This window comes from Prunus dulcis, chromosome 4 (assembly GCF_902201215.1).
Source record: "Prunus dulcis chromosome 4, ALMONDv2, whole genome shotgun sequence".
Taxonomy (NCBI): Eukaryota; Viridiplantae; Streptophyta; class Magnoliopsida; order Rosales; family Rosaceae; genus Prunus; species Prunus dulcis.
The window spans coordinates 8,009,610-8,024,401 of record NC_047653.1 but is presented as its reverse complement, the minus strand read 5'-3'; the positions used below and the strand labels follow the sequence as shown (position 1 = coordinate 8,024,401).

At 36.6% G+C, this 14,792-nt stretch overlaps 1 protein-coding gene across 1 annotated transcript; it reads left to right on the top strand.

Annotated features, from left to right (window-relative positions):
• Positions 1 to 11,965: 11,965 nt before the first annotated feature.
• LOC117625039 (transcription factor MYB58-like) lies at positions 11,966 to 14,618 on the top strand. The gene is made up of 3 exons (XM_034356604.1): positions 11,966 to 12,149; positions 13,488 to 13,617; positions 13,779 to 14,618. Exons 1-3 carry the CDS (start codon positions 12,011 to 12,013, stop codon positions 14,608 to 14,610), a joined length of 1,101 nt encoding a protein of 366 aa, XP_034212495.1. The 5' UTR covers positions 11,966 to 12,010; the 3' UTR covers positions 14,611 to 14,618.
• Positions 14,619 to 14,792: the final 174 nt, after the last annotated feature.

Sequence of the window (14,792 nt, the reverse complement as noted above, 5' to 3'; positions counted from 1 at the left end):
AAGAAAAAAAGAAGAAGGCATTTATCTTTGTCGATGCATTTAGGCTAAGGAAGGTACATTATTTAATATGTATTTCAACGCTACAATTAATATTGCGAAAGACCAATTGGATGACGGATTCATGACGTTTAGTCAGGATATTCTGCCTCTAGTTGTTTTGCCATGAAATTATGTGTTGAGAGGCCCAATGAACTCCACTTTTTTAATATTAATATAATACATGCCAAGAGGGTGCCATGTGTTGTGGCCCAACAAATCTTAAGAGGAGCCCATTCGGGGGTATACAGAAACTCGTCAAACACGGCCACATGGTGCTTACACAAGTTTTGTAACTCGACACATGGGGAGGTCACAACAAGCCCACGAGAATGCACAAGTTCCATAAACCCAAGCTTATTGCTTCAACAAGTATCACGTATCATTGCCTTAAGCCATTGCAATACAACGAACCCCAAACACAAGCACAATCATGCGAGTAATAGGCAACGCCTAGCAATCCCCCTATTTAGCGACAAACCACTAGACAAACTTAAGTGGGTCTAAGTCACATAAATGATTTGGGTTTGTTGAGCATGTTGTGGTGTGAGTGTGAATAAGTACGAGGGTTCATAAAACCCATTGAGGGTTTAAAAGGGGGATGTTTTTGGTTGCTTGGGGGCACCAAAACCTGAGTTCACTTTCTTGAGCCCCACTACCTAGGTAAGCAGAGAGAGATTCCAACACCTTTTTGTTAATCACTTCTCTATATAATTATTTTAAGTGCTCGTTTGACATTATTTATTTGGGATGATAAGTGATTTTTTAAAATTTTTTGGAAGCCCAGCCCAGAAAGCTATAAGGGAAAGCAGATAATGAGATGCTTTCATTTTCTACCTATGCAAAAAATCAGTTTTGAAAAGGCGCTGAGTTTAATGATTATGCTAGAATCATTTTCTAATTATTCGGGAAATAGTACCAATAACACTTTTAACAAAAAGTTTACCAAACACCAAACTACTTTATCTCACAACTAATTTATCTCACAGAAAATCTGACAGCAATTATTTTCATAGTATAGCAATATCAAACTGGCCATAAGTGGTTTTAAGGAGAAGCAAGAAGAACGTTGGAGTTGCTTCTCATCATAAGTGATTCTGGCCCTTCTAGGAATCACTCTCAAACGATGACAGGACCCGACCCAATTTTCGCTTTGGAATCCGAGCCGAATCCTGTGCGTGTCCGACACCTGGCGAATGTCGGGCACGAATGACCTTTTTACCCTTTCCTTTACAAATTTCTTTTAAAATTTTCTCCCGACTTCTGCCGAATTTTCGGCAGAGTCTCCCCTGTATTTTGACCAAACCCAAAATCTTCCACCTGTTAAACAGTCTCAAATAACCTACCAACTGCCAGACTAAGTCAACAAACAGATCTTAATTCCAATTTCCTTATGTTCAACAAGATATCAGAGCATTTCTATACAAATTTACAGAATTAAGAAAAGTTACAAACGAACTCCTACACTTTGGTGGTGGGTCGGGAGCTAGGATGATGGCCCGGGCGATTTCCTTCGTTCTTCTACGGCCTGGGGGCGAAAAACAACTTAAAATTGTGAGTGGACCAAAAATCAAGTTCGTAAACACATTTGAGAATATAATAACCCCCGTTTGAAAAACATAGGGATTTAAAAACTATGATCTGATTATAATCAATTCAAGATATCCAATTAAACATAAATAAACATAACTATGTAAATATTCACGTACTAAGCAAAATATATCAGTATAGCACATGTTTGAGTATCGAATGTACTGATAGAAATGGATGACACAATAACTGCATTAAAAGCTTAAATTTTTTTTAAAACTGCCACCTAATTGTACCCCTGAAAACCGTCAATTCCCTGGCAGGTCTCGGGTGTCACACAGGCTACCCGAGCCGCAAACTGGCGAAATCAGGGGACTATGATCAGCCTGATCTGCCGGCAAGTCCTCGATGACACCAAGTCACTCGAGTCGCTCAGGCAGGATGCAGGGGACCGTAGTCAGCCTGATCCGCAATCCTGGCAGGTCTCGGGGACACAGAGTCAGCCGAGCCGCAATCCTGGCAGGTCTCGGGACACCAAGTCTGCCGAGCCGCAAATCCTGGCACTCACGGTTCGAGCGTCCCCGAAACTCGTGAGGCAAGTCAAGTGCACTGACTAACTGAAATCGGACCGGATGTCCGTCGACATCGGTCCAACTTTGGGTAATCACCAAATCAAGAGTGGGTACATGGTGGTCTACAATAACTATCTATGATATAATCTAATATCCTCTGAACTCTGATAATTCTGAACTAAGCTACTCTTTTTGGCTCAAAAACCACAAATCTGCTGCTTGGCTAATTTTATAAAAATAAAGGTATTTGCATAATAAAATTCATGCTAAATCACTTATTCAAGATCAAATATAAAATATAATTATAAAATCTTTTTAAGAAAGAAAAGTCCACTCACAGTTGGTCCGAGCTAGCTGGACCCTTCGAAGGTCCCACCTGTGGATTAGCTGGACTCCTGGTGCCTTATTATCCAAGAATAATAAATTAATAAACTGTTGGATAAAAGAAATTTAAATTAAACACCCTGCCCCCGGCTCCTAAAAATGCGTGCATTTCAATCTAGGTTACTCCTATGCCCACAATAGCCTTTTCAGACACTTGGACCAGTTTGGAAGGTCCGACGCTCAACTAAGTGATACGCTGCCAGATCGGCCGACCCGGGACCCGTGGGGTCCACAATCTCCGATGGCCAATCTGGGCTTCCCTGAAGGTTTCTCATAGAACGGGAACCAAGTTCTGCGAGTTTGGTCCGAATCGGGCGGTCGGATTGGCCAAAATCGCGTTATCGCTTAAAACCCAAACCCTAGCCCCAGGGTTCGCGATTCCGGAGTATCCGGGACTCCGATTCGCGATCCGTCGAATCCTACACGATCCTGAAATCACGTAGACCGACATATCCAAAATTCAGCGCAATCCAACGATTAAACGACACTGCACCCACGGATCGCGCGATATTGAAAATTCGTTCGGGGCTCAAACGGACTCCGAATCGAGATCCGCGAAATCTCTCGCGCTCGTGACGACACGAGAACCTCAAAACTGGCCAGAGCCATGCCACCACCCTGGCCCACGCGCCGCCACACGCGCGTGCAGATCGGGTGTCCAAAGCGATTACGGTCCGTCGAAAAATCTTAGAATCGAGACTCCAAACTCCTACCCTAGGTAAAACACCCCATTTGGAGTCACTTTGTTCTTGGACAACCCCCAAAAAGTGGCCGGAAATGGCCGATCACGGCTGCCGAAGTTCGGCCGATTTTCAATTCGAAAATTAAGCAACCTAGAGATGAAATCGATCTAAACCCAGCCAACCATCAGTTAGAGCACTCAAAATAGGTGGAAAACCATACCTCACTCGAAAGATTTGGTGGCGAAATGAGGGAGAACGATTGAGTGGAAGTTTGAGTGAAAACCGGTGAAAAATCACCAGTTTCCGGCGAGTTCCGGTCGTCCCGTGGGCGGCGACTGGTCGGGGAAGATCGGCGACGACGAGCTGGTCCGGTTGGCACCGACGGCGAAGGTTGCCATGACCTGAGGCGGCGACGGGCTGATCTGAAACGGGGGAGGGCTGCGGGTCGCGCGACGCGGGAGAGAGAGAGAGAAGAGAGAAATGAGGAGAGAGAAGGGAGAAGGAGAGATAAAAATCTGACTTCTCCAAATTACCATTTTGCCCTTGGCGATATTTTGACTGTATTTTCTTCGTTAGAACTCCGATTTGGGTCTACTCCGTGTCTACGGACTCGTTTCGCCGCGCTCTACGCAACGGCGCAAACGAAATTCCCGAATTCTTTTCCGATCAAAAAGTCAAATTTCCCCCTTTTAAAAAAAATGCGAGGGCAAAATCGTCTTTTGGCTAGAATAAAGAAATCTTAATTTTTTTGATATTTTGGTTTGGGTTCTTACAAACGAGCCGTGGAAAAAGGTATTAACTTGCAAGCCAATAGTCTTATGTTTAAATCTCCATAATGTTGGTAGTGTACGTGTGAGAAATCTCTCATATATATATATATATATATATATATATATATATATATATATATATTTTAGTAGAATAGAAACCAAAAACAGCACGCTGGTTATCTACAACACGCTGTTTAGATACACCAAAACTCTCTCTGAGACAAAAACCAAAAAGATGCAGATTTTCGTGAAAACCCTAACTGGAAAGACCATCACTCTTGAGGTTGAGAGCAGTGACACCATCGACAATGTCAAAGCCAAGATCTAGGTACTATTTCTCTCTTCCTCTTTCTCTTTCTCATTCCTTGTTGTAGATTTTCATCTTATTTATTTGTTTTTGTTGGAGGAAAATCTATAATTTGTGGAAAGATTTGTGCAAAATATAATTATGGTTAAAATTTATAGAAAAATTGAGTTGCTGTATTAGGATTTTGTAATTCGCTTTAATATTTGAATTATTAGTCTTAGTTGGTATGAGAGCATATACATCATAGACCATTCAATGGTCCTATAACAAAAGGAAGGCTTATTTAGCAACAGGAAAAGATATAAAAGAAATTATATTTTTGTAGAAGATGCTTTGTATTAGAGAAACTTGAAAGATGGCAATTTATGTGGCTGACCCAATTTGATTAGGACAAAAGTAAGGATGATTGATTGTGATGTTGCTGATGAAGATATGTTTAGTATTTAAATGTTGGGAGATTCACTATTATACCCAATATGGGGGCCCAAATTATAAAAATACCCTATATAAAATGGACTTTAGAAACACACCCAAAGCCCATTTACAACATAACAAAAAAGCTTTTAACTTCTTATAAATTACAAAACTGCCATCAATTTCTTAAAACAAGCCCAACCCCAAAATCTCATAAAAATACCCAAAGCACTCAATAGGGCATCAAAGTAATTTAATAATCAATATTAAATTCAATAAGGCTAGCTATCATTTTTTGGGTTTTTTTTGGGTTTGTTTATAGGAATTCAATTGTGTAGGGTTTATTTATAATATTAGTGCTAGAAATGGGTATATCACTAAATATCTCTTAAATGTTTTTGGTTGGAGAGAAAAAAAAAGGACTGAAAATTTGATTTTGAATATAGTGATTTATATTCTTCTTTGATAGGGATCAGTGCTAAGTGCTTATCTTTTGGACTTGTGACAAGACACATTGAATTTTCTTGGTATTTGATGATAATGTGTTAATTTATAGACTAGAGGAGTAAATGCTACATTAGAGTTGTGGAGATAAGTTATACAATCAAAACTTTTTAAGACAAGTAGATCTAGGATTCAATATATGGAAGAAAAATGAAGAACCACAAGCAGGGAGGCGGTGAAAATTGATGGGTAGGAGACTCCGAAAAGGTGAAGAGTTTTTCTATCTAGGCTCAACTGTTCATAGAGAGGGATTGATTGGAACTGAGGTGGCTCCTATAACCAAAGCATGATGTGTGAAATGGAGGAGTGTGTCGAGCATATTATGTGATCATATACCTGTAGAATTGAAAGGTAGGTTTTGTAGGAAAACTATCAGACTAACCATGTTACGTGGGATATAATATTGAGCAGTTCAAAAATAATATGTTCATATAATGAGTGTGGAAGATAGGATGGATGTATGAGAGGGCAAGGATAGGAGTCAAAATGTTAAACTAGCACCAGCTGGAGAAGGGAGAGAGAGTTGTGTATGGTGATTTTGATATGTTCAGCTACCACCAACAGATGCACCGATTAATGCTAGTGGAAGAGGAAGACGAAACATGGGTAGAGTAGAGGTGATTAAAGAAAATATACGATAGCATGCGACTTACATGAAAAGGCCTTAGGATAAGATGGAATGGAGGACCATGGTTCATGTAGCCGACCCAAATAGTTGGAACAAGGTTCCGTTTGTAATTTGCGTTTGATACACATTCAATCCTTTGGTGCATATGGTGTTAGCAACTTGACCTTATATTCTAGGCCGGTGTCCAATTTCAAGTGATTGTTGTCTGTCGTCATTTCATTTACGTGTGGCAAAGATCTTATTGGCTTCACAACTGTTTTTGTAGGCTTATTTATGCTGGGAAGCAGCTTGGAGATGACAAAACAGCTAAAGACTACAACATTGAGGGTGGCTCTGTCCTTCATCTGGTGCTTGCTCTAAGGGGTGGCCATCTTTAAGTATATTTATCGGTTTCAAGCTCAGACCTGCCTTCTAGCAAAGGCCCAAGGGGCGATGGTTTCAAATCCGGGGAGGGCCTAAAAATATTTTATTTGTATTTGTGGAAAATATTAGAAAAGCCCAAAAAGATATGTTTGTGACTGTAAAGAGGCCCAAAAAGTTAAAAGATCAAATGTAATCAAGCTCAAATTCATCTGTTCTGACTTCAATCATCCAGCTCGGTGGTTTCTTTCTTCCATTGATATCTTCAAAGTTTGAACTGTTTATACTCAAAGATTGTCACCATGTTGAACTCTGGCACATTAACTCGAATGTGTTTTTAATATATTTATATAATTATAAGAAATAATGATAAGAATCAAAGAATATAAGCCAATGGATATATTGAACCGAAAGTTGTGTTTAGTAAACCTCCAAATTTTTATTACAATGGAAGAATCGAACCCCTGATTCATTAAAATCAAATTAACAAGTTAGAATTGAGTGGTCTCTCTAAACCCTAGCCTCCCTTCTCTCTCTCAAACCTCTTTTGTTGTGTTCCAGGGTGGGGGAGAGGAGGTCACTCCTCTCTCTTTTCCTTACATTTCCCCCATCCCCATTTACTGGATTCAGGAGGTTATTTGTGTCTAGATATGCTTGAATTTGTGATTTTGTTGGCTGCAATCTCGATAGTGTTCTCTGTCTCCAAGGCGGCGGCGACGTTTGTTGTGGCGATGGCAACAACGACGGTAGTGGCTTTGTTGATTTTTAGTTGTTTGTTTGCAATTTTGTTATTTTGTAATAATTGCATCAACTCCATATGAGTTAGGTGTTTGATTGTTTTCTAGTCTCTACTTGTATTTTGTACTTGTGAGAGTTAAAAGTTGTAGTTGTATTGGTAGATTTGGGGGTTGTGATTCATATTTGGTTTGTTCAGGCATGCGGCCTTTATGCCAAAATTTCTCTGGCCTTTTGTGGTCTGTATCTAGATTAACCATATGTGGTTACTAGGCTTCCATATTTGTATTTCATATGTATTTGCCCTTGTGGCAGATGAGGTTTGTACCTAATTTATGAATACAATTATCGTTTTTCTCTGCCAACAAAAAAAAAGGAAAAAAGAAAATAAGTCAATTGAGGTATATTTCAATTAGTTGAGCTCTTCCATATCCACCCACGTGGGTAAATGTTTGAAACCCCCAAACACCTAATGAACATTTGTGTAAACCATCCTCTCCAAATTGCTTGTACTAAAAAAAACAAAAAAACAAAAAAATATTCCGTTGAAATGAAAAAGGAAAAACATGGTCATTGGTTCTGTTCTAATTAACTCCTCCAACGGTTGGAATATGAAAAATGAAAGAAAATGATTTGAATCTCCATGTTTATTATTATTTTTCCCAATTCATACTGGCCTAGTCATGATTTTGGAAACCCACTGAAATGAAAGAAAATACTTTGAATCTTGTGTTTTCCAACTCACTCATTTTCATACGCATTACATATGGTTGGTTCCACAACTAATGTCCAAAAAAGATAATGCATTGTTATGCAAATACCATATAAAACAATGTACCCTATATACTCATATTGTTTTCTTTTTTGGTATATGCCCACATTAATCTTACCATATTCCACTTAATTATGTCCAAATTCATTGGCAAACTGAAATCCAAAAGGTATTTTCTACAACATAATTTTATATTCATCTCGAGTTTTCCTGTCTTTTATAGTTCTTGAATAATAATGCTCTCCGATTTAATTAGGATTGAAGACGAAGGATGACAATTATAATAAAACTGTTGATAAAAAAAATTAAGAAAGAGTGACGTAAATTTTAAATATATGTTTATGGGTTTGATAAATATATATAGAGCGTTATCTACAACATGGTACTAATATATATTCTTAATTTTTTTTTAAATTAAATAAAAGCCTTCTCCATCTTTTTGGCAATTTATAGTGGCCTCAAATTAATTAGGATTTTAGTGAGCCATTATTTTTCTACGGTCAATGACCAATGACCAATCAAATTGTGTATGAAAATTTTAAAGTGATAGTATATTGTTTAATGGGCTAAATGTATCACTGAATGAGCTATGATGACTCAACGAATAAGGTATTTTTAGAAGTTCATACTAAATACGAGTTCGTATTGTAACCGAACCTTGAAATGAAAGCCTTGTCTTGTGCAACTTATTCATTTCCAGTTCAAAATTTCCTGATATGATCACTTATGCCATGGAATAACCAGCTAGATCACGGCTAATAGATTGCTCTAACACGTGTTTAGGAGGCATTCGAATATTCAATTCCCTTTAATATAACAAAAAATAATATTTGAGCAACAAAAATATTCAGAGTATTTGATTTTTGTGTGTGAAAGTATATGGTTTATTTGTCTATAAATTTCGAACTTTTCCACGATTTATTATGAAAAATCAGGAATTACATTAGGCCATGCACCATGCTGTCCCCTTTGAACAATGATGAACATATATACAATTGTCTGACTTCTTTTAAACATATGTCACACTTAAGTTTAATTAATAAACTTTTGAACGGATAATGTAGATTATAATGAATTGATTTTGAGTGACTAGGTACCAATGTCAACAGGACATGCCACCCAACTCAAGAATGTTTTAGTCACTTCATTTGAAAAATAAACGGCATGCAATATTAAGTCTCCCATTCTGAACTAAAATGACCAAAGTGAGTGTGACATAGATTATTTTTGTAAAAGATAAATAGGGTTTTGACATTTGTCAAATTCCGAACTCTTTTCAGACACAAACTCTTATAACAAATTTCAAGCCCTCAAATTTCAAGCTCACTTAAAAACCCACATAGATTTATTAAGGGCATGCCACATGGCGCTTACCCTTTTCCCACATAAGCTACACGTCATGCAAATGATAATATATTTTTTTTCCATTTTTAGAGTTCATGTTTCCTTTCTCTCTCTCTCTCTCTCTGACTACTTGTCCATGTCATAGTCATAAAAAGTCTTAGTGGTTAGTAGATTCTACTAACCAAACAGAAAGATGTCAACATTAGGTACCAAATGGTAAATGCCATATAATGTTAGTTTCCCTAACAAGAGACTTAAAGAGTTAATATTTAATGTTATTTTAGGGTCTTTTTCAAATTGTTAGACTTTGTTAGACCGCTCAATGTAGATTGCATGGGGCAGGGTTTTGGCATAAGAAATTATATTAAAATATCACCTGTCAATTTATTTAAATACTATATTCAAAGGCACTTTACTTGGGCGGGTGACCTAATCATATATATATATATATATATATATATATATATGCCAAGGTTTTGTCACCATGGCGTCTCATGATCATATGCACACAGTCATTTTCTCCACTTGCTATATTGTATATGATAAAATTTGGTAGATTAATCAAACAAGGGAACAGGTCATTTGATTGACACGAGGGAAGTACATAGTTTTGTGACTTGATGGGACTTGGTCAAATTTTTTGCCATTTTTAATTTGAAAATTTCAGTTACAAAAAAAAAGTGATCAGTAAATGTGTTACAAATAATTTTATTTGTGCTCGAACTCGTATTGCATGTATTCCTACAACTTAATTATGTATGTTGCTTATTTACGTATAACTGATCACATGTTTGATAATATGGAATTGGTATTTGAATTGTTTATGTTTCTGACTTTTCTTGTGTATACTAGCATGCGGATTAGAATCATTTCAATTCAGGACTTCCCATGCATTCGCGGATCCCATACCCATTTATTCTCTCATTCATGACTTTTCCTTCTTATAACTTCATTCATTCTAAACAAGTAAACATATGACATGTCACGATACGTTTCATTTTTCAACTACTTTTGACGAGACCATTTTAATTTTCTAACACCGATATGCTTCAAAAGCTTGAACCTCTCTTGATATTGTAAGATAATGTACTTAAGTCCTCCTTTTAAATTGATAAAATGATGGTGATGACTTTAATTTTCAAGTTACGGGTAAAATTTGGTGAGTTACATTGCGTAAAGTTGTGTAGACTTTCATGCAAAGTTCTTTGCTTCATTATATGGCTTGATTTAAAAACGAGCGTAGCACTGTAGCATATGCAATAAAACGAACAAGTCAAACATGAAAGCAAATTGGGCAGGTCTTATACCTACAGTTGAAAAAGCTGATTGGTGCCAAATTTCCCTTCCAGATGTTCAATGTTATTAATTAACTGTCTAAATCCAAACTTAATTCAAATCGAAAGGCTGACTTGCGTGTGATGACTTTTAAGCTAGAGATGACATATGGCATAGTGGAATCTAGGTCTGGGGTTCACATCTTAATTGACAAGAGGCCTTCACGCCCTCTCAAATTAAAAAAACTTACCTATATCAGAAATACCACCGTGGTACTATTTTAAACCAATCATTTATTATCATGTATTTTATTTTTCCAACATGAAAATGCAATTTTTCGACGTGATACGTAATAGGTTTGGAATACCGTCACAATGACATCCCTGTTCCGTGTAGTTTTTCTCCCTCTCAAACCCCAATGAAATGGGAACCAACCATCAACCATGCATGCATGAGTTTTGCTTCTAATGAAGAAACATTTTTTAAAAATCTCATCATTTTTTTTTCAGAAACATTTTTTGAATAAAATGGAGAGCCTATCATCCAATGTTACGTTGCACATCAAATCAAATGCTACACATACAAAAAAATAGAAAGAAAAGAAGAAGAAGAACGAAAACAGAGAATCCCAGCTGTGCAGCAAAGAAGAAAACAAAACAGTTCGTGATATTCTCATGCAAAATGTTAAATATCTAAAATCTTTTTGGGTGTCACATCATTTGCTCTACAAAGACATGGTATAATATTGGGTGTATTTTGTCCAAAGGATTAACAAAAAATTGTGCTATTTATTTTGGAAATTATTAACTTGCCATGTTACCATTGGCGCAGTAGGATATGCTATTTATTTTTTATTACTCGAAATGGAAAAATATCCTACAGTCTAGAATCGGGATTATACCAAAAGGGCCACAATAATAAATATAAATTTATTGAGGAAAAGAGGCAGCACAAGCCTAACATCAAGGAAAACTATTTACACTATCTCAACTGACCCTCAAACATATTATCTTCTTTATTATAAAGGTGAGAACACTCTAGTAGTGAATCTCACATCGATAGGTTTTACCTGTATTAGAGAGATGATTTTAATTTTATTAGTTCTATCTATATTAGAGAGATTATACATTGTACATGATCAGTTGAGACGACATAAAATAAAATAACAATAATCCACGGTAGAAGTATCAACTCAAAATCAAAGCACCCAAAAGTCTTGGATATTTGATTATAATTGTGGAAAATGATGTTTTTTTGGCTGAAGTGGATATCTGTGTGTGAATACAGTAAATTAATTAACTATTATATATTCATTGTTTGAGATTACATTTTCATCAGTGAGATATTCTTAGAATTTTAGGCTCAAGCATTACCAAGACAGTAGCAGTACTACATAACAGATAATGAGCAATAAATTAAAAAGGAATAAAATTGTAGATATTTAGTAATCATCCTGGATCTCCTATTTATTATACAGCATAGAGTTCCCCACTCTTGAGTCTGAGGCATGAACCTTGTGGCCTTGCCCCTAAACATTCCTGGACATCTGTCACTATCACTCCCTCTCTATATATACGATGAAGAGAGTGCTACATAAATGAATTTCTCATATGTGCACAAGAAAGAAAAACCATCATAAGTGAGAGAGTAGTGCGAGAGTCTTAAGAGAAACATTGAGAGAGAGAGAGAAAGAGAGATGGGGAAGGGAAGAACACCATGTTGTGATAAGAACCAAGTCAAGAGGGGTCCTTGGAGCCCTGCTGAGGACTTGAGGCTTATAACTTTCATTCAGAAGAATGGCCATGACAACTGGAGGGCTCTCCCTAAGCAAGCAGGTATTGAGTTTTTCTCTCTCTGATCTGTCTGATTTCTCTGATCTCTCTGATCTGTCTGATTTCTCTGATCTCTCTCTCTCTCTCTCTCTCTCTCTCATTGGTGATATGATGATGGTCATAGATATGCCATGGATAAGAAAATCACATGGTGTTCATAACAAGTTTTCAAATTCTTGATAAAGAATTCCCAGAAGAATTGAATATCGATTCATTCATTTCATATGTGGACCCAGTAATTTTGGAATCTCATTGGACATCCCTTTCATAACAATAATCCCCAATTCCTTTTGTTAATCATCTGTTTACAAGTTAAGATGGCATTCCCTTCAATTTTGTGTAATTTTTTTTTTCCATGCATTGCATTCTTGCTTATATTTTAGCTGGAGTTTCTTACTTTTGAATGATAACGGTGGTTTCAAGTTTAGTTTTAATGGTAGAGTACTCATTTTACGTAAGCTCAAAGTTTCAATTTTAGCACTCTCCTTTTCAAGCATTACATCTTCTAATAATTCCCAAAATTTGAATTTTAAACAATGAGTTTGGCGTTACTTAATTTGCTTTTACTGCTATGGCATAAAATGACCGGATGCCACTTTTTAGACATTGGGTTGACTGGGATTTTTCTAGTTGCCTAAAAAGCAGAAAGCAAGGCAAGTTTGAAACGTTTTTAACGTGTTTATTCCACCTTTAAAATGTTACTTCTATTACGGTTTTTAATTGGTCGAAAGGGGTATACCAATTTTGTTTTTGGCGGAAAGGGATATAAAATTAGTGATTACCACATTTTATAAAACTAATCGTTGGTATTGCATATCTCCCAAACTTATGATGACCAGTCCAGCTTTGGAGAATTCTATCTAATTTTCATGTATTTCAATATACCTAATTTTATGAAAATACTAATAAACAAACTTTCCCTTTGACCTAACTCATTTTCTTGAAAAATTATGAATTTCTTTCAAATTTTACTTACGATAAATTAGTTAGTAATACTAATGATAAATTGTGATAAATTGTGAGTGCATAATTAGTATGTTAAACGTTGGTCCTAATGTTGAATTGTTGTCATGATAGGGAGAGGTTTTCTAACTTTATATAAAATTGTCACATCTGGGTTTATGGGGTGGTTGGAAAAATCTTACCAATTACCAAGAAATGCCAAGTTAGGAATTGAGAACAAGTGCCTGGCCATTTACAGTCACATCAAATTTCCTCCAAGTCTTTGCATGGACGCTAGATGAATGTCCCTTTCTCCTTTTTTTTCTTTCCCACCAACATTAAATATATGCACTTAATATTTGAATAATCATTAAAAACAGTACTTTTTATGTTTTGAAGGTTTGCTGAGATGTGGGAAAAGTTGCCGTTTGAGATGGATTAATTACCTCAGGCCTGATCTCAAGCGAGGGAACTTCACCAGAGAGGAAGAGGACTCCATAATTAGGCTGCATGAAGCCTGGGGAAACAAGTAAGGTTCTACATAAATCTTAAAAAATGTAATTAGTAAGTTAGTTAAATCACTTACTTATTCGCGGGTTAATGCTATTTAATTTATTACCAATATTGGAAGATATCCCAAGATCGAATTCTCCCTAGTTGATTAAAAACATTTAATTTTATATTGTGCAGGTGGTCCAAAATTGCATCCCAGTTTCCAGGAAGAACAGATAATGAGATTAAGAATGTGTGGAACACTCATCTGAAGAAAAAATTGGGTTTCAAGAACTCTGAATTTTGTGGAGATGAATCAAAGGAGTTATCTTCTATAACCTCCTCTTCCTCATCATCTTCCTCTAGTGCTTCATTTTTGTCTGGTGGAAAACCAAGTGTTGCAGGAGAGCTTGAGCATCAATCACCTGACCAAGAAACTAGCATGGCCAACAACAACCCTCATCATGATCCATGCATTTTGACAATTCCAGAGGAGATTGATCTGGATCCTCCAATGGAATTAATAAATCAATTTAGGCCTGATCCCAAGGACTTGAAAGAGTTGACCAGCTCTTCTGTTTCCTCCAATGAATCAAATGGCTCAAGTTCCAGCCAACTTGATATTTCAAGGCCATCAGAAGAGCAAATGGATTTTCTGTTGGACTTTTCAGATCCTAATTATGATATTCCATTGGAGCCTGACTCTGACTTTTGGAACATGTTTGATGTTCCATTAGTGCCATTTCAGTCAAATGAAGTCCAATTAAATCAGGCTGAGGCTTCCAAGAGTTCAAACTATGGACAACATGAAAATGAGAAGTGGCTTAGTTACTTGGAAAGTGAGCTTGGGCTGGATCTGCCAACTGCAGATTGTACTGGCCAGGAGTTTTTAGCACAGGTCACAACTGGACAATTACTCCCAGAGACCTTTCAGTGTGACAAAAAGCCAAACCCTGCTGCAGAGTTTGATCAGAGCTTGGATTACTTTCAAATGTGGCCTTCTTTGCCACACAACCATTCCTCCATTTAATTTAGTAATGTTACTGATACTTACTTGAGTCCTCCTAACTACAGATCAAAATTTCAAATAGGGTTTTGCTTATGTTTTGATGGGAATTTTTTAGATGATTTTCCTGATTTATCTTAGAAGACAGTGTAAGTTGAACAAACATATTATTTTTCGTGAATAATTATTCGCTCGGTTATTATGAT

Bases quoted from the DNA above. Each gene is read 5' to 3' on its own strand.
- LOC117625039 (XM_034356604.1), top strand. From the start codon at position 12,011: ATGGGGAAGGGAAGAACACCATGTTGTGATAAGAACCAAGTCAAGAGG. The intron at 12,150-13,487 runs GTATTGAGTTTT...TATGTTTTGAAG, and splicing joins GGCTCTCCCTAAGCAAGCAG to GTTTGCTGAGATGTGGGAAA. The intron at 13,618-13,778 runs GTAAGGTTCTAC...TATATTGTGCAG, and splicing joins CATGAAGCCTGGGGAAACAA to GTGGTCCAAAATTGCATCCC.